This window comes from Blennius ocellaris, assembly GCF_963422515.1.
Source record: "Blennius ocellaris genome assembly, chromosome: 19".
Taxonomy (NCBI): Eukaryota; Metazoa; Chordata; class Actinopteri; order Blenniiformes; family Blenniidae; genus Blennius; species Blennius ocellaris.
In genome coordinates, this window is record NC_137668.1 from 5201107 (window position 1) to 5221671 (window position 20565).

The 20565-nt window shown below is 49.2% G+C and overlaps 1 protein-coding gene across 1 annotated transcript in view; it reads left to right on the forward strand.

Moving 5' to 3' along the window:
• Positions 1 to 2245: 2245 nt before the first annotated feature.
• LOC308144171 (NACHT, LRR and PYD domains-containing protein 14-like) overlaps positions 2246 to 20565 on the forward strand; it is a gene marked incomplete at its 5' end in the record, with an annotated part of 31805 nt that continues 13485 nt past the window's right edge. The window contains 6 exons of the mRNA XM_080515229.1: positions 2246 to 2690; positions 11033 to 11231; positions 13569 to 13825; positions 13868 to 15653; positions 19481 to 19654; positions 19772 to 19954. Of these exons, the coding sequence (XP_080371355.1) occupies positions 2246 to 2690; positions 11033 to 11231; positions 13569 to 13825; positions 13868 to 15653; positions 19481 to 19654; positions 19772 to 19954 (3044 nt within the window). The remainder of the gene's footprint in view (positions 2691 to 11032; positions 11232 to 13568; positions 13826 to 13867; positions 15654 to 19480; positions 19655 to 19771; positions 19955 to 20565) is intronic.

Genomic DNA, 20565 nt, shown 5'->3' on the forward strand with positions numbered 1-20565 from the left:
ACGCCCCTCGCGGCATGTCGCCATCTTGACAAGTCAAACATCTGGATGAGACGGCGATAGGGTGCGACGATGGTGGAGAGAGTCGTTTCCAAGTTGATGAGAGGAAGTGGATGAAGAAAGAGATGTTTGAAGCTGAGGAGGAAGAAGAATTGTTATAAAGATACGCTCTGGTGGAGCAAATAAATCAAAGGTGACGGAGGTGTCATGTTGGAGCGCTCAATCCCACCAGAGCTGAGCAGGGCCACTTCAGTCTGCTGCGCCAACAAATGGAGGAGGAGATGCACTTCTCCTACTTCAGGATGTCGGCCTCACGTTTTCAGCACCTGGTGCGACGGATCACGCCGCTCGACACACAGCAGCCTGATGTCCACGCAGGAGAGGTTAGCGCTCACTGTGCCCATTAGCTTGTGGGAGCTCACAGGCTGGTGTGTCCGGCAGCTTCCAATGGGACGCTCAACCATCTGCAGTTTGGTCACAAGTGACAGAAGCCATGTGGAGCCTGAACATCACTGTGTCGTCTTCCCATCGCCGCCACATGGTGGACACATCACAGGACTCGTGGAGGCTGTGGAACTTCTTATTGTGTTGCTGCCATTGATGGAAAACACGTCACAGCCGAGAGCTGGAAGTGACTTTTTTAATTGTAAAAAACTGTGTGACGCCAGGTAGCGGGTCACCATGGTGGAGGATCATGGCAGCAGGGTGGAGGATCCTCAGCAGGGTGAAGGATCCTGGCAGTAATGTGGAGGATCCTGGCAGCAGGGTGGAGGATCCTGGCAGCAAGGTGGAGGATCCTGGCAGTAAGGTGGAGGATCCTGGCAGCAAGGTGGAGGATCCTGGCAGCAGGGTGGAGGATCCTGGCAGTAAGGTGAAGGATCCTGGCAGTAAGGTGGAGGATCCTGGCAGCAGGGTGGAGGATCCTGGCAGCAAGGTGGAGGATCCTCAGCAGGGTGGAGGGTCCTCAGCAGGGTGGAGGGTCCTGGCAGCAGGGTGGAGGGTCCTCAGCAGGGTGGAGGATCCTGGCAGCAAGGTGGAGGATCCTGGCAGAAAGGTGGAGGATCCTCAGCAGGGTGGAGGGTCCTCAGCATGATGTCACCCTCCTCTGTGATGTCACTCTCCTCCGTTATGTCACTCTCCTCCATGATGTCACCCTCCTCCATGATGTCACCCTCCTCTGTGATGTCACTCTCCTCCATGATGTCACCCTCCTCTGTGATGTCACCCTCCTCTGTGATGTCACTCTCCTCCATGATGTCACCCTCCTCCATGATGTCACCCTCCTCCATGATGTCACCCTCCTCTGTGATGTCACTCTCCTCCATGATGTCACCCTCCTCCATGATGTCACCCTCCTCTGTGATGTCACTCTCCTCCATGATGTCACCCTCCTCCATGATGTCACCCTCCTCTGTGATGTCACTCTCCTCCATGATGTCACTCTCCTTCATGAAATCACCCTCCTCTGTGATGTCACCCTCCTCTGTGATGTCACTCTCCTCCATGATGTCACTCTCCTCCTTGACTCTCCTCCGTGATGTCACCCTCCTCCGTGATGTCACTCTCCTCCTTGACTCTCCTCCGTGATGTCACCCTCCTCCGTGATGTCACCCTCCTCCGTGATGTCACTCTCCTCCATGATGTCACCCTCCTCCATGATGTCACCCTCCTCTGTGATGTCACTCTCCTCCATGATGTCACCCTCCTCCATGATGTCACCCTCCTCTGTGATGTCACTCTCCTCCATGATGTCACTCTCCTTCATGAAATCACCCTCCTCTGTGATGTCACCCTCCTCTGTGATGTCACTCTCCTCCATGATGTCACTCTCCTCCTTGACTCTCCTCCGTGATGTCACCCTCCTCCGTGATGTCACCCTCCTCCGTGATGTCACTCTCCTCCTTGACTCTCCTCCGTGATATCACCCTCCTCTGTGATGTCACCCTCCTCCGTGATGTCACCCTCCTCTGTGATGTCACCCTCCTCCGTGATATCACCCTCCTCCATGATATCACCCTCCTCTGTGATGTCACCCTCCTCTGTGATGTCACCCTCGTCTGTGATGTCACCCTCCTCTGTGATGTCACCCTCCTCCGCGATGTCACCCTCCTCCTTGACTCTCCTCCGGCCTCCACCTTCAGATCAGATTCTTCTTCTCCACCTCTACAGTCCCTGGATCTCTGTGACTGAATGTTTTCTCAGTAGCTCATCACCACACATGTGTGTGTGTCTGCTCCCCTCTGAGTTCATGGCCCAACCTTCATCTGTCCAGCAGGACGCCACACGTCTGGACAAGGTAGTGAGGAAGGCAGGCTCTGTGGTGGACACTGGACTGGACAGTATGACATCTGTGTCTGAAGGACGGGCTCTGGACAGGCTCCTGTCCATCATGGACAACCCGCTGGACAGGCTCCTGTCCATCATGGACAACCCGCTGGACAGGCTCCTGTCCATCATGGACAACCTGCTGGACAGGCTCCTGTCCATCATGGACAACCCGCTGGACAGGCTCCTGTCCATCATGGACAACCCACTGGACAGGCTCCTGTCCATCATGGACAACCCGCTGGACAGGCTCCTGTCCATCATGGACAACCCGCTGCGTCCACTGTCCATCACCGTCTCCAGGCAGAGAAGCAGCTTCAGTGACCGGCTGCTGTCGCTGTCCTGCTCCACGGACACACTGAGGACATGTGTCCTCCCTCAGGCCAGGAGGTGTTTAACTCCTCCAAGGGAGGGAGAAGTAAAAACAACTGTGGACAAGAGTACTGGGGGACGGAGTGCCCATGGTCCAAGACTCTATTGTGTATCTCTCTCTCTCTCTCTGTCTCTCTCTCTACCTCTCTCTCTCTCTGTCTCTCTCTCTCTCTATACCCCTCTCTCTATATACCCCCTCTCTCTCTCTCTCTCTCTCTGTCTCTCTCTCTCTCTCTACCTCTCTCTCTCTATATACCCCCTCTCTCTCTCTCTCTACCTCTCTCTCTCTATATATATACCCCCTCTACCTCTCTCTCTCTATCTCTCTCTCTCTCTCTATACCCCCCTCTCTCTACCTCTCTCTCTATACCCCCCTCTCTCTCTCTCTATACCCCCTCTCTCTCTCTCTATAACCCCTCTCTCTCTCTCTCTCTCTCTCTCTGTGTCTCTCTCTCTCTGTGTGTGTCTCTCTCTCTACCTCTCTCTCTCTCTGTGTCTCTCTCTCTCTCTCTATACCCCCCCTCTCTCTCTCTATACCCCCCTCTCTCTCTCTCTCTACCTCTCTCTCTCTCTCTCTCTCTCTACCTCTCTCTCTCTCTCTCTCTCTCTCTCTCTCTCTCTATCAACAAGGTGATGGGTGAACGACTCAGCCTCTCCTCAGAGTTGACACCACAACAGTTGTTAGGTAATCTTCATCATCATCATCATCATCACGTCAGCAGCTTACTGTAACAAGTAGAGCTGCAAAGTCAACTCCGACACATCGTCGTTCAAACTCACAAAGATAAAACCAAAGCAACTAAACTACGTAAACTAAACAGACAAAAGAATCTTTTTACTCTCTACGTCATCCAGTTCTTACGAGAACCATTTTGTATTCTCCAGACTCAATCCAGTGATTTGCTGAGTGTCCCACTACTTTGATTAGCACTAACTAGTTTGACCAGTTTCCAAACTATTAACACTATTTTCCCCGATGACAGTTTTTTCACTTTAAGACAAGCCTGTAGGCTGCAGTTTTCAATCTAATTATCATTCTATGTAGTAAAAATCCCAATGATCATTGGAAAATGGCTCTTCTATCATTTACACACCAGCAGTGTTGCCAAGGCGTGGCTTTTCACCCTGAATGGGCCGTCTGTGTCCCAAAGCTGCAAAACATCTTAAATGATCTTAATGAACTGTGACCAGTATGTCAGAAAGTTACAAATATATAAATAGGTGTATATTTATGAGGGTATTTCTTTACATCACAGTGAGATCATGCGTCAGACCAAAATGCTCCTTCCCCTTTGAGGATTGACTCATTCCACTCATTTCTTTTTCTTTTCGATCAGCCAAACCAACATGGAGAGAAACACAGGGCTGGTGCATAGAGGGAAGAGTCCTCTGCCGTTGGGAGGCTGGCCTGCCGAGCTCCTTCCTCAACGGTCCCCGAGGGACTCGAGGGCCACGTCTCTCCCCGGCTGCTCGTCAGGATCTTCTCTGGTCAGCCACTTGTTGAAAGCCTGGAGGGAGACCAGGTCCTGGTCAACCACTTGTTGAAAGCCTGGAGGGAGACCAGGTCCTGGTCAACCACTTGTTGAAAGCCTGGAGGGAGACCAGGTCCTGGTCAACCACTTGTTGAAAGCCTGGAGGAAGACCAGGCCCTGGTCAACCACTTGTTGAAAGCCTGGAGGGAGACCAGGTCCTGGTCAACCACTTGTTGAAAGCCTGGAGGGAGACCAGGTCCTGGTCAACCACTTGTTGAAAGCCTGGAGGGAGACCAGGTCCTGGTCAACCACTTGTTGAAAGCCTGGAGGGAGACCAGGCCCTGGTCAACCACTTGTTGAAAGCCTGGAGGGAGACCAGGTCCTGGTCAACCACTTGTTGAAAGCCTGGAGGGAGACCAGGTCCTGGTCAACCACTTGTTGAAAGCCTGGAGGGAGACCAGGTCCTGATTCTGATTTTGTCATTACTATTTTTTCCACCATGAAATACTTTTCTTTTTTAATCGATTTGGAGTCTTAACCAACAGTGGTATGTAAGTATCCAGTCATAAAATTCACTTTCATGGTCAGAATGTGCATTTGAGTTCCTCAGGTGTGTTGAAAGGCTTTAAGAAGTTCTTGGAACCACGGTTTGGTCTCTATCTGTGTCCCAGAGCAGAAGGTTCACTGGTGTGAGGATGATGGAGGAAACGTCCAGCGCCTGAAGAGCAGAACGCTCCTGCATGTGTATTGAGACTGAAGAGCCTCGTGTTGGAGACCTTTAGACCTTTCACCTGGACAAGATCCTTTTCTATCTCGTTAAACCAAGAGGAGGTAGAGGAGAAGATAGAGGCTGAAAGACTGTCAATGAAGTGTGTTTTCAAACATTTATTGAACAGACAGTGCCATCTAGTGGCTTCAAAACATATAGAAAGTGCTTCATGAATCTGCTTTGAAGCTTCATTTGCCCATCTCTAGTGGGGGGGGGTTTGCTCTGGACGCCAACGTCCTCACGTTGAGAAGGTGCTTAAATAACTGTTGAGCTGTGGGATGGACTAGATAAATGGAGATATTTCAGCTCTAAATGCCTGCTGGGATTTAACTGTTCGTTAAACAGTTAAATGCTGGATGCTGAACTTTACTCATTATAAAACCTCTCTAGTTGAAAGAAGTCCTGGCTGCAGCCTTTGTAAGCCTGTAAAAAACCCTTTTTAATGCAAAAGGCTCATCATTATTGACGTGAACTGCAAATATTGGATGGTTCTTGGTTATTATAGATCCTTAATGTATTGTGTTTTCTACCAGGGAGTCCCATGGCTCTTTGAAGAGTCGATTCAAAATGAGAACACGAAGAGGAATTCCATTGATAGACAAGGTTTCATCCCAAAATCTTCTTCAGCTTCCTGTAAACTCCACAATATGAGACAAAGAAGTCTTGTAGCTGTGAACCAGGTGTGTATGTGGGTCCATGTCAATGAAGATTTCTTTTGTGTGCGTTTATGTGTAAATTCAAGAAACGCAGAGAAATATCAGCTTGGTGTTTGTTTTTAAACCTGGACAGTGAACTCTTGTTTGTGTGTGACGTCAGCCAGTCGGGCTGAATCAGCCTGTTTAAAGTCACACGTCTTCTCTGTGGTTTCCTGCAGGATTCTGCTGTGGATGTCCTCTCACCAACTTCAGCAGAAAGCTGGGAACATAAAAGCAAAGTGACCTGAGTTGTATTTTGTTTGACTTGGTCATCAATAACTTGCAGGAAGAAACTCTCTGCACTTTTAACTGTCAGTGACACGGTTAATTCAACTGCCCGATCCCACGCCCACCGACTGTCTCGCTCTTTGTGTCACTGCTCAGCCTGCAGGAAGTGAAGAAAACGAGTCCCAGCGCCGTGAATCCCATCGTCCTTCAACCCGTCGTGTTGTTTGACCCCGAGTTGTTTCCGTCATTCAGATAAACTGGTGAAATATTTGTGGGATTCTTTCTGCTGTGCATCAGTGGACCAAGGCCATCAACACTGACAAACACTCAACTGTTGCCTTGTATTCCAGGAGCTCATTTTACAAGCAACCACAGAATGCCAGTTCATCTCGGTTGAATGTATTTCACATCTCTACAGCCATCTTCTGGAGAAAGTCCAATCTGACGGCAGGTGAATCAGAGACAACTAAAACACAAAACACAAAACTCTGGTTTTATCTCATTTTTTACCTCATAGAGACGCAACGTTTGATTTTATTGTTGCATAAAACACTTCCGGCTGTTCAACAATGAAACTATTTCTGACAACAGTTTAGCTGCTTTGAGCTGATTTAATCATGATAAACTCTTCATGCATTTATATCGAAAAACCTGCTGAAGGGTCAATCAAATATTTATTCCAATGATTCAGAATAAATCTTTGTGCAGTGGAGTGAGATCACACACCTCATACCTGCTCATTACCAGTGTTAGTTTGTCTCCCTCTGGTGGTGGAGACAGTCAGTGTGTGTGTGTGTGTGTGTGTGTGTGTGTGTGTGTGTGTGTGTGTGTGTGTGTGTGTGTGTGTGAGAGAGAGAGAGAGAGAGAGAATCTGAGACACACAAAGACGACCACAGGGAGATTAATTGATTATTGATCGCCCTCCTCGGTACATTTTGTTACTTTGATTTGTCGACAAAAACCACAAATCATAATCAGAAGCCAAAAAAAGGGTCGTTTATTAAATCTTTTTGATTTGAGCCAGAAAACAAAAAAACGAGAGTTGAATAAATGTTTTCATTTTCTGGTTTTTGGACAAAAATCTCTCTCGAAGAAGAAGAAGATGAAGAGGAAGAAGAAGAGGAAGAAGAGGAAGAGGAAGAAGAAGAGGAAGAAGAAGAAGAAGAAGAGGAAGAAGAGGAAGAAGAAGAGGAAGAAGAAGAGGAAGAAGAAGAAGGAGAAGAGGAAGAAGAAGAAGAAAGGAGGGTTTATTCGACCAGAATACCAAATATAATAGACTTTAGGTAAAGTAGAAGGTAAGGCAATACTCAAAAAGAAATAATGACAAATGACAGGACAGATGGGACGGGGACAGATGGGACAGATTGGACGGGGACAGATGGTACGGGGACAGATGGGACAGATGGGACGGGGACAGATTGGACCGGGACAGATGGTCCAATCTGTCCATCTGGCAGGCAGAGTATGGCAGGTAGAGTATGGCAGGCAGAGTATGGCAGGCAGAGTATGGAGCCTGGAGGGTCTCCTGGGAACAGGAAGGGGTACAGGACACACAGAAAGCTTCAGTGGAGTATTTGAAGGAGACGAGATTATACTGTAGAAGTTAAGGTTAGTTGAGGTTTTTTACATTTGATTTTAAACTTCTACTTACTAAATAATGATCCATTAAGTGACCTATAGGAGCGCACGCTACCTCCTCCGGTGCAGTAGGTGGCGCTATGCACCGAACAAGTCGTGGTTGCAACCTGCCAATAAAGCCCAAGAAGGAAAACGAGGGTTTATTCAAGTGTACCTCGGGTACAGATCAACTTTCTCCGCGAGCCACTGAGCGACGATGTGTGCCTGAAGGAGCTCCTGTGGCTCCAACGTGACGAACCTTCCCGCGGCCAGCGGCGAGGCGAACGGCTAATGGCTAATGGCTAATGGCTAATGGCTAGTGTTTGTTGATCGCCGCTTTGCTTTGGCGGTTGCTCGGCTCCGGTGCCGCCGACAGGCTCCAGGCTCCAGGCTCCAGGCTCCAGGCTCCAGGCTCCAGGCTCCAGGCTCCAGGCTCCGCGGTGCAGCCCTCAGGCTCAGATCAGGTCGACTTCCATCCAAATAAGAGCAAGTCCAGATGCTGGACCGTGGACTGCCGTCAAGTGAGCCCGCACTCACTTTTAACTGCGCTTTTATTATTGCATTTACGGTAAAACACAAGACAGCACACGGCCGCAATGCTGGAAGGAAATCCTTCAAAATTAAAGCCCTGAAAGCAACGACGGACAGCCTGTTTTTAAAATGCAACAAAACGGAATCCTTCATAGGTTTACACCCAATTTCACTTCAGTGCAATACTAGGCATACTCCTTTGTTACTACAATAAATATGAAAGAATATGACTGTAGAAATTTGGAGTAAAGCACTCTTAAACCTGGATCTGTTGGTTGAAAATAATGTTCTCTCACCTGTTTTCAAATTGCAATAAAAAGGAATCCTTCATAGGTTTATGCCCAATTCCACTTCAGGACAATACTAGACATACTCCTTTATTACTACAAGCAATATCGAAGAATATTACTGTAGGAATTTAGAGTAAAGTACTCTTAAACTTACTTGAATCTGTTGGTCGAAAATAATGGTCTCGTCTTCGTTACTTTACTCGTTACTTTACTCCAAATTTCTACAGTAATATTCTTTCATATTTCTTGTAGTAACAAAGGAGTATGTCTAGTTTTGCACTGAAGTGAAATTGGGTGTAAACCTATGAATACTTGTGTTTCATAACACATTGTAAACAGACTGTCTGTCGTTGCTTTCAGGGCTTTAATTTTGAAGGATTTCCTTCCAGCGTTGCGGCTGCACGCTGTCTTGTGTTTTATCGTAAAGGCGCTAATAAAAGCGCAGTTAAAATGGAGTGCGGGCTCACTTGACGGCAGTGGACGGAGGTGTCGTTCATGTGATTGTGTCCTGGTTGGACGTGTGCTGCCGCTCAGTTCCTCCTACAACCACTGGTCATCTGCTGGTCATCTGCTGGTCATCTGCTGGTCATCTGCCGGAACTGATTGTTAATGTTTGTTAAATAGTTTGATGCGGATGGAGCTCTGGTTTTTCTCTCAGACTGACTGAAGATGATGGAGATGGAGGAAGAGGAGGAGGAGGAGGAAGAGGAGGAAGAGGAGGAGGACAGGTCAGCTTGTCTGTCCATGCAGAGTGAGCGTCCAGCAGAATTCAGTGCTGAACCTGGACCTTCACACACAAAGTAAGAAACTCTTCATTTCCTCAGAAGTGGTGAGGCGGTGGTTCAAATACAGGGTCTTTCTGTGGTGACTTCTCATGTTCTCCCCATGTGGGGGTCTCTTCTGGTTCTCCGGTTCCCCCACAGTCCAAACACAAAGAAGTGCACTGGGGGTCCCTGAGCAAGGCCCTCGGCCCCCAGCTCTCCAGGACACACCTTCAATAGAGATTATTAACCTCAGTGTGGTTGTCTTGGCTAAATAAAGGCTAAATAACATTTGAGAAACCCGAGTGAGAGACGTTCTGCTCACTTTAAACTTCAAAAACTGCTGGAAATATTGTAAAACTCACAGTTTAATAAAATGGGTAGAAGAGAAGGAAAAGCTGCTTCAGCAGAACCGGTTCTCAGTCAAATGAAGTCTCTTCTTTAAGAATAGAGAAGCCTGGCATTGAAGAGGGATGCTATTTCACTGTTCTTCATCACAATTCCATCTGCTTCCTTCCCGGGGGAAGTATTTTGCTATTTGTTTCGATTTCTGCAGAAACAGTTTAGACAGAATAGGAATACACCATTTATTTCTTTATTGTTTTGGGGGCGTCTGCATGTGTCGGAGCTGCTTCAGTGGATCCAAAGTTCAAAGAAGGGAGAAAGAAAACTACTTTGTCCCGTGTCCAGCAAGTTGAACTCCTGGTCCCGGAACAAGCATTACGCTCCGTTTCACCACATTTCTGTACTGTTTCTTTAGGAAAGTCTAGCTTTTTTCAAAATGACATCAGTTAGCAAAACACAGGTTGACGGCTACACATTCTGGTTTGTTCGTAACCATATGAGTTTGTGGGAATGAGGTGATGGTGTCTTTTGGTGTATTTGTTTATTCTCTGTGCAGAAGTGATCATTTTTATCGTCAGTATATTTTAGAGATTTGTTCTGGTGCAGTAACTTTGCGTGACTGTGACATGCGATCATGAGGAAAGTGACATCAGGGTGTTTTTACATGTACAGCTTGCTGCACAGGAACATCACACTGTGGTCATGAAGCGCCCACGCTGATGTGGCAGTCGTTGCTTTAAGTCTGGACAAAGATCTACCATGGAGGTTGTTCTTCCACACAGGAGTTTCCAACAGAACAAAGATCACTGGCTGAGCCAAGGTGGCCTCAGGCACCAGTGCTCACAGCTTGTTCGGATTCATACCTTCTCAGGTTGTGACTTGAGAACGGGCACTGCATTTAATAATGTGGGTAGAAGTTGTACCTGCACGGCGGCGCTCTCGCTTCTCGCTTCACAGCAAGAAGGCCCTGTTTCAAAGTGTGCATGTTTTGCCCTTGTGTGTGTGGTTTTCCTCTGGGAAGGGTACAATGGAACCCAAAACACCTTGTGTGCTGCTCTGAGTGGCTGCTAGCGATGGGCCGTTCCACCAAACTGCCCCAAACCTGGTTAACAAGCCTGCCTCCAGCGTGTGCCACCATTATCTAGAAGGTACTACGTGTGCAGCCTCACCCGTTGGTAGTGGCAGAGCCCCGTTTCCACCACGCAAACAGGTCGGGATGTAGCGGTAGAGTCCGTTACCGTTCAGGTTTCCAACACAAGAATTTGTGAGTTTCCGGAATCAACCATTCCAAAGGCGGTCTCTTTCCCGCCCCCCCTCCGTCAGGGGTACCAGGACCATGGAACGGGTCTGAGTTTGAAGATCCGTCTGCTGATATTTTAATATGTCGGCTGTATGAATCCTCTGCTGCTCGCGTGCTCAGCTTTACACTGGTTGTTTTGTTTTTTTCCTTTTCTTTGCTGCTCAACCTTCATGTTGGTTGAGAAAGCGGAGGTGAGGCAGGAGGAGACCGGAGCTCGGGGCTTTGCATCGTGTCCCAGCTTTCTGTTTGCAGCGACTCGTCCTCGCTGCCGGTCCCGCTGCCGGGTCGTCTTTGCATGGCGTTCGACGTTTCTGTTCAAATGCGCTGCAGCAGCGGTCAGCGTTGTGTTGAAACACGGCCAGCGCCGCTGCAGCTCGGAGCTCCGTGTTCTGGCTCGGAGCTGGTGGAGTGGAGGGGCTGCTCTGGAGTTTGAGCAGAAAGCTCAGGGCTCCGTGTCCCGGAGCAGCGTCCCGGCTCGACTCTGTGCTGCAGCCAGCCGGGGGCTCAGTGGGGGGCAAGTCACCGGAGCGTTGGCTCTCTCTGGACCAGCAAGGAAGTTACAGCTGCAGCTCTGCTGCTGCAAACAATAACAGTTAACTAAACAACTAGTGCACAGTGGAGGATGTAAACAACAACAACAGAGGATCATAAATCCTGATCTGTCACCAGGCTGAGACGACTGTTGTAACCTCACATGTCTGCGGAGCTCTAAGCCCCGCCTACTTTTTAACCTCCTTTCTGCAGTGGAAACAGGCACTGGATTTGACTCCGGGAAGCTTTGCCGTACCTCCGTAAGGCTCCGTTCCGTCCTGCACATTTTGTGCAGTGGAAACGCACCATAAAAGCACGGCTCCTCAAAAGCCCCGTCTCCACCGCACACAAGCGCCGGGACGGAGCGTAGCGGTACGGAGCAGTTCGGAAGCACTAACCCCGACCGAAATTTTGGGTCGCGTCTCCACTGCAGAGAGGAGCGTAAAAAGTGGGCGGGGCTTATGAGCTCCGCAGAAATGTGACATAACAGAAAAGACCGTCGTCAGATGTAGATCTTATGAATCCTCTGTTATTTTTTGCAGCGGAAAAAAAAAAAGTTACTTTTTGCAGCAGTCATTTTTTGCAGCGGAGAGCTGCAGCGCAACTTCCGTGTTTGTTGTGAGAGAGCGAACGCTCCGGCCACTTGCCGGCGACTTGAGGCGACGTGCCCCGCACTCGAGCGCTGGGGGGCGGGGCAAGTGGCCGGAGCGTTCCCCCGGTTGGCTGAGGCACAGACACGGGAGTCTGAGCTTTCTGCTCAAACGCAGGAGGTTCTCCACTCCGGCGCTGATCGCGGTCCGGCAGCTCAGCGTTGGAACACGGAGGCGCCGAGCTCCGAGCTCCTCTTCATCGCTGCCGCGGTCTGTCCCCGCGATAAAGCGCCACTGACCGCGGCTGAACAGAACGCTGACCGCCTCTGGGAAGCGGAGCTGCCGGAGTGCGGTCAGCGCCGGAGACGAGAGCTCCGGACGCGCATCCACGCCACGGCGAGCGCTATGCTGCTAACAGGAAGCTCCAACGCGATGCAAAGTCCCTCCCCCCGGTCTCCCCCTGCCTCAAGTCGCTCTTTCACAACAAACACTAAAGTTGAGCAGCAAAGAAAAGAAAATGAAAATAAAAACAACCAGAGCACAGCTGACCACACTGACAGCAGAGGATTCAGCCGACACATTAACATATTGAGGGCGTGTCGTAAATCACTGACCAATCAGCAGACAGCAGCTCAACCTCAGACCCGTTCCATGGTCCTGGTACCCCGACGGAAGGGGAGCAGAAAAGCGGTGGCCTTTGGAGCGGTCTGGAGCGGTTTAGACCACATTCCTGTGGTGACACGTGAACCGGAGCGGTTTAGACCGGTCTAGGCCGGCACTTTTTGTGCGGTGGAGACGGGGCTAAAGTGGGTTGGAACTGGTCCACTGCACATGAGATCCAGACAAATGTTCCTGTGTGTCAGCAGGACTGTCTCGCAGTCTTCAGCATCCAGCAGCTCATGTTCCAAACTAACAGACTCTACTAAACCTCAGTGCTGAATCTCAACAGTCAGTTGGAAAGTCAAACTTTTCTTTCAACAAATCGAGGGAGAGATGTTGTGCTCACTTTCATATTCAGCTCCAGTATTTTGAAGCAGCGTGAGAGTTGAAGCTACATCTTTGTGTCTTTGCTGTGTTGAGATTTATAGTCGGTTATTGCCAATAAATTACTGTAAGTAATCTATTATTGAAAGTAATAAATCACTGGAAGTAATTTATGAAAACTTTAAATTATTAATAGATGTAAACTGTCATTTACTCATTAGCAACTCCTAAAGCAATTGATTAATTACTTCATAAATTATCAAAAAATATTTATGAAAAATTATTATTTTGAATAAATTGGTTATTTATTCATTGATAATTAAATGGGGCACAACCAGATGATCTGGACGCAGCGAATGACCAACATATCAGTCTCTTTTGTGCCAAGATTTATTTAAGTTAATATTTCTGTGTGTAAATATAACAATCTTGCATAAAAGGGAATCCAGGCACATACTGTTACAAACCAGCAAATTGTCAACAATAAATACACAATAATGACTAATGAATAATCGATCAATTCAACCAAAAGGGATTAATTACAAAAGTGTATCAATTATAAATATTTCAGAAATCATATAAATCAACACCTGCCCTGTTGGGGGGTCACATGGCCAATGGCGGTTTCATGCAGTCGCCAGGTTTTCTTTAAAGAAGAACCCCCCCCCCCCCCCAGATGTCAGGTGGAAGTGAACAATGGAGTTTAGGCCCCACAGCTGTGTGTTGCTTTGCTCAGAGGACATGTTGCTTGGTGTCCACAGAAAGAAGAAGAGGAGCGATGAGGAGGAGCAGCTGCCGTCCTGCTGTGCCTTGTGTGGGGACGTCCTGGAGGACCCAGTGTGGTGGAGCTGTGGACACCAGGTCTGCAGGCGGTGCAACATCTCACACTGGAACCGGGGTTGTTCCTCAGGAGGCTCCTGCTGTCCTCGGTGTGCAGAAAGATCCAGAAGAGTACCTGCACACAGTAAGAGTGGACACGTGTCCGCTGAGGGACTCGTCTGTCCTCACTGGACTTGTTGTGTTCTTGTTGACTGATCTGATTGTTGTGGTCTCTGAGCAGGTGCTGGTCTGCAGAAGGTTCTGGAGGAACACAAGCAGAGTGTGAGGAGCAGATGTGAACGTGTGGTTGAAGGAAGTGAGGAAGCAGGAGGAGGAACCCTCCTCAACAGTGTCTTCACTGAACTCCACATCACAGAGGGACACAGTGAGGACCTCCAGAGGGAACCGGAGCTGAACCAGCTGGAGACAGCGTCCAGGAAGCAGAGCCTCCAGGACACGTCCATCAGGTGTCAGGACCTCTTCAGAGCCTCAGCTGAGCAGCACAGACACATCCGGGTGGTTGTGACCAGCGGCGTGGCCGGCAGTGGAAAGACCTTCTCGGTGCACAAGTTCAGTCTGGACTGGGCCGAGGGCCTGGAGAACCAGGATGTGGAGGTGCTGGTGCTGCTCTCCTTCAGGGAGCTGAACCTGATCAGAGAGCAGCCCTACAGTCTTCTCACGCTGCTCCAGGTTTTCCATCCAGCCTTACAGAAGGTGACGGCAGAGGAGCTGGCGGTCTGCAGGCTGCTCTTCATCTTTGACGGTCTGGATGACAGCAGACTTCCTCTGGACTTCAGCAGCTCCCAGCAGGTGGTCCACGTCTCACACCAGTCTTCGGTCAGTCTGCTGCTCACAAACCTCATCCGGGGGAATCTGCTGCCCTCGGCTCAGGTCTGGATCACTTCCCGCCCGGCGGCGGCCAATCAGATCCCTCCGTCATGTGTGGACAGACTGACAGAAGTGCGAGGCTTCACTGACGCCCAGAAGGAGGAGTACTTCAGGAGGAGGCTGAGTGATGAGGGGCTGAGCAGCAGAATCCTCTCCCACATCCAGACCTCCAGGAGCCTCCACGTCATGTGTGGAATCCCAGTCTTCTGCTGGATCACTGCCACGGTTCTGGAGCACATGTTGACCACAGAGCAGAGAGGAGAGCTGCCCCAGACCCTGACTGACATGTACTCCCACTTCCTGCTGGTTCAGACACACAGGAAGAAGCTCAAGTTCCACCAAGGACATGATACGGGTCCACAGGGGCTGACGGAGGCTGACGGAGACATTCTTCTTAAGCTGGCCAGACTGGCCTCTGAATATTTGGAGAAAGGAAACATGTTCCACCAAGAAGACCTGGAGCAGTGTGGTCTGGATGTGACTGAGGCCTCGCTGTACTCGGGAGTCTGTACTCAGATCTTCAAGAGAGAGTCTGTGATCTTCCAGAAAAACGTCTACAGCCTCATCCATCTGAGCGTTCAGGAGTTTCTGGCTGCAGTCGACTTGTTCCAGTGTTTCACCAACAAGAAGACCGAGGCCCTGAAGACCTCCGTTGGAGAGGATCACGTTTTCCCCTCTCTGGACGACTTCCTGAAGGTAGTCCTGCAGAAACCCCTCAGAAGTCAGAACGGCCATCTGTCCTTGTTCGTCCGTTTCCTTCATGGCCTCTTTCTGAAGTCCAACCAGAGACTCTTATTCGGTCTGTTGCGTCGGACAAGGTTCAGTCCAGCAACCATCCAGAGAGTCCTCAAGAACCTGAAGGAGATGAACCGTGATGAACTGCCTCCTGACACAAGCAGCAACATCTTCCACCGGCTGATGGAGATGAAGGAACTCTCGGTGTATCACGAGGTCCAAGAGTTCCTGAAATCACAGGACAGATCGGACAAGGAACTCTCTGTGATCCACTGGTCAGCTCTGGCCTCCATGCTGCAGATGTCAGACCAGGTCCTGGAGGAGTTGGACATGAACGAGTTCAACATGACAGCGTGGGAAACACGGAGGCTGATCCCAGCTGTGAGGAACTGCAGGACGGCTCGGTGAGTCCTCGTGTCCTCATGAGCAAATGTCTCAGTGAGGTTTGCAGTAAGTAGTTCCTGTAGCACCTTGGTGGAGATGTTCCTCAGCGATCCGTCATAAAGGAACAGGACATGTCCTGGATCCCAGCAACACTGTGGGCCGGCCTGCTGGGGAGTACCAAGGTAAACTCCTGTACTGCTCATGAGCACTGCTGGCACCGTGGGCCCAGTGGGGGACCTGGCTGGTGTGACCCACCTGGGTCCACCTGGGACCCCATGACTAGGACTATAAGGCCCCATGTAAAATAATGACAACTTGAGAAGAGCAAACATTATTCTGACTTCCTTGGTCAACCGACGTGTAAAAATAAATACAAACGCTCTTTGAAAGGGTTCAATCAACTGCATGGAGACGCAGAACGTTTGTAGCATTGAACTTTGTGGCTTTAACGTTCATCCAGCCAGTGTGCAGTTAAACCTGGTGATACAGGGACAGTTCTGGATGTCTGTTGTGTCTTCTCTAATGTGTCTCTGGGCACTTCACCATGCAGTCCAGCTAGGGAGCGTCTCACACAAGCCGCTTCCTTGTCCCCGACACCAACAGCGACGGTCCGTCTATAGAAGTGAAGCTCAGTATCGTCTGCACACCATTACGTGAAAAATGTTCAGCTCTTTTCTTCACCTCCTTTAAAGTGCCTGTGACACCATGTCGCATGTTGCTTTAATAATTCTTCCCTTAAATAACAGTCAAAGTTGTATTTGTCCTCTGCAACTGACACTTTTTACACCAATTGTACCCTGTTGACAATCTAACGCTCTGGACTGGACAGGACGGAGGACGTGACGTAGGGGGGGGGACACTTTCTCTGTCTGCGGGGAATGTGTGTTTTCATATTGTTGGTGGGTTTCTTTTTTAAGGGAATGATCTAATACATAGACATATAGTATTAGACTTCTATGATTCTGTGTATGTCTACACAGACATACTCTATTACAGCGGTCCCAAACCTTTTTACACCACGGACCAGTTTAATGTCAGACAATATTTTAACTGACCGACCTGACAGACTCAGGTATATAGTGAGTCTCCTTGCTGTGTAGGCCGAGGTATATAGTGAGTCTCCTTGCTGTGTAGGCCGAGGTATATAGTGAGTCTCCTTGCTGTGTAGGCCAAGGTATATAGTGAGTCTCCTTGCTGTGTAGGCCAGGGTATATAGTGAGTCTCCTTGCTGTGTAGGCCGAGGTATATAGTGAGTCTCCTTGCTGTGTAGGCCGAGGTATATAGTGAGCCTCCTTGCTGTGTAGGCCGGGGTATATAGTGAGTCTCCTTGCTGTGTAGGCCGGTGTATATAGTGAGTCTCCTTGCTGTGTAGGCCGGGGTATATAGTGAGTCTCCTTGCTGTGTAGGCCGGGGTATATAGTGAGTCTCCTTGCTGTGTAGGCCGGGGTATATAGTGAGTCTCCTTGCTGTGTAGGCCAGGGTATATAATGAGTCTCCTTGCTGTGTAGGCCGAGGTATATAGTGAGTCTCCTTGCTGTGTAGGCCGGGGTATATAGTGAGTCTCCTTGCTGTGTAGGCCGGGGTATATAATGAGTCTCCTTGCTGTGTAGGCCGAGGTATATAGTGAGTCGCCTTGCTGTGTAGGCCGGGGTATATAGTGAGTCTCCTTGCTGTGTAGGCCGAGGTATATAGTGAGTCTCCTTGCTGTGTAGGCCTGGGTATATAGTGAGCCTCCTTGCTGTGTAGGCCGGGGTATATAGTGAGCCTCCTTGCTGTGTAGGCCGAGGTATATAGTGAGCCTCCTTGCTGTGTAGGCCGGGGTATATAGTGAGCCTCCTTGCTGTGTAGGCCGGGGTATATAGTGAGCCTCCTTGCTGTGTAGGCCGAGGTATATAGTGAGTCTCCTTGCTGTGTAGGCCGGGGTATATAGTGAGTCTCCTTGCTGTGTAGGCCGAGGTATATAGTGAGTCTCCTTGCTGTGTAGGCCGAGGTATATAGTGAGTCTCCTTGCTGTGTAGGCCGAGGTATATAGTGAGTCTCCTTGCTGTGTAGGCCGAGGTATATAGTGAGTCTCCTTGCTGTGTAGGCCAGGGTATATAGTGAGTCTCCTTGCTGTGTAGGCCGAGGTATATAGTGAGTCTCCTTGCTGTGTAGGCCGAGGTATATAGTGAGTCTCTTTGCTGTGTAGGCCGGGGTATATAGTGAGTCTCCTTGCTGTGTAGGCCGGGGTATATAGTGAGTCTCCTTGCTGTGTAGGCCAAGGTATATAGTGAGCCTCCTTGCTGTGTAGGCCGGGGTATATAGTGAGTCTCCTTGCTGTGTAGGCCAGGGTATATAGTGAGTCTCCTTGCTGTGTAGGCCGAGGTATATAGTGAGTCTCCTTGCTGTGTAGGCCGAGGTATATAGTGAGTCTCCTTGCTGTGTAGGCCGAGGTATATAGTGAGTCTCCTTGCTGTGTAGGCCGAGGTATATAGTGAGCCTCCTTGCTGTGTAGGCCGGGGTATATAGTGAGTCTCCTTGCTGTGTAGGCCGGGGTATATAGTGAGTCTCCTTGCTGTGTAGGCCGGGGTATATAGTGAGTCTCCTTGCTGTGTAGGCCGGGGTATATAGTGAGTCTCCTTGCTGTGTAGGCCGGGGTATATAGTGAGTCTCCTTGCTGTGTAGGCCAGGGTATATAATGAGTCTCCTTGCTGTGTAGGCCGAGGTATATAGTGAGTCTCCTTGCTGTGTAGGCCAAGGTATATAGTGAGCCTCCTTGCTGTGTAGGCCGGGGTATATATTGAGTCTCCTTGCTGTGTAGGCCGGGGTATATAGTGAGCCTCCTTGCTGTGTAGGCCGGGGTATATAGTGAGCCTCCTTGCTGTGTAGGCCGGGGTATATAGTGAGCCTCCTTGCTGTGTAGGCCGGGGTATATAGTGAGTCTCCTTGCTGTGTAGGCCGGGGTATATATTGAGTCTCCTTGCTGTGTAGGCCGGGGTATATAGTGAGCCTCCTTGCTGTGTAGGCCGGGGTATATAGTGAGCCTCCTTGCTGTGTAGGCCGGGGTATATAGTGAGCCTCCTTGCTGTGTAGGCCGGGGTATATAGTGAGTCTCCTTGCTGTGTAGGCCGGGGTATATAGTGAGTCTCCTTGCTGTGTAGGCCGGGGTATATAGTGAGTCTCCTTGCTGTGTAGGCCGGGGTATATAGTGAGTCTCCTTGCTGTGTAGGCCGGGGTAACGGTGAAGAGTTCCAGACTCCGGTCCTTTTGCTGCTCCATTTTGAATACAACGCCGTGTTGCTTGGGCGTGACGGCCCTCGCAGCGCAGAGCGTACAGATCCACTAAACACATCAGGCAGTTGTCCAGATACCCAATCTAAAGACATTCTAGATCAGGCCGGTCTCCGTCATCAATGTCAGATCAGTGCATCCCTATTCACCATTCCAATAGGGTCTTCACACAACTGGTGCTCAGACCCAAATAATCAATTATTCCAGGACGAATTAAAGAATGCAGTCAAAAGGAAAAAGGTGGAAACGATCATCTATTCACAAACTACAGGATGATCTCTGGTCCCACAGTTCTCAACAACTAAAAAGACGGAATGAATGAAATGTGGCTGTCAAGAGTATTATCTGCCCTCCACTGTCCCCGTCTCTCCAACCAAACGTCCGTCATTGATAGAAACAACCAAACGGTCATCCAGCGCGACTCCAGAGCGTCACTTCAACATCTTGTACAAAGAGCATTAACAGGACATGAAGCCAAAGTCAAACCCAAAGAGAATGATCCAAAGTTGTAATGTCCAACAGGAGGAGTCCAACAAAGACTCTCATAGCGCCCTGTCCTCTCTCTGTCTCCGTCCAGACTTTCTGGCTGTCTCCTCGCTGAGAGTTCCGTTGAAGTGATCGGCTCGGCTCTGAAGTCTGTCTCCTCACATGTCAAACATTTGGACCTAACTCGCGTCTACATGGTGGAATCATCAGTGAAGTTTCTCTGTGCTGGGCTGGAGAGTCCAAACTGTAAGCTGGACACCCTGAGGTCAGTTCACGGTCTGAAGTTAATGTCAGAACTTTACATTTCTAAACTCTTCCAGCGCTCAATGAGTCCAAGACCAAACAATGTCCTTTAATTTCCCTTCTGTGTCTCTTTATTCAGCTTGCATAGATCCAGGATTCCCAGAAAAGGCTGTTCTTCTGTGATCTCAGCTCTGAGGTCCAACCCCTCCCTCCAGACACATCTGAAACATCTGGACCTGAGTTACAACCAGCTGGAGGATCCAGGAGTGGAGCAGCTGTGTGGTTTGCTGGCCAGTCCACTCTGCGGCCTGGAGACTCTGCAGTGAGTTTGTTCTTGGTTCTTTTAGTGTTTCAACTTCAATACTGGCTGAAATTGGAATCTGCAAGGATGATAGTGGAGGATGCTGAAGAACGCCACTCGTGTTATTTATTTTGTTGACAAATGTTGAGTGTTCTGTTAGTTGAAAACCTTCAATGAACCAATAGGAAACACGTTGGGTAAAACAAATCATCCTGCATTTATTGCCTTTAGAATCAGTCCAAACAAACCAATTTCATGATATAATTTCAATTTGAAATCCTTAATTTCAGTGAAATCAAGGATTTTCCAACTCATTTTTGGGACAAAAATGTGCATTTAAAGCTCTGCTTAGCCACTACCAACCCAGCTCTTTTAAACTTGAAGCCAAATCAAACAATTCAGCTTTTAAGCAGCATTGTTAACAGAATTCCAAAGTGTGGAGGAAGAAGTTAATGTCAGAATACCATGTCGGTCTTTTTGTATGTGCACACCAGGACAGGCTAAACCGAGAAGGCTAAACTGGAGGTGGCAGAGATGAAGAGGTTTTCATTGGGAGGGACCAGGGTGGACAGTATTCAGAACGTACAGACCAGAGGGACAGTGCAGGTAGCCCAGGCTAGAGATATGAGCTA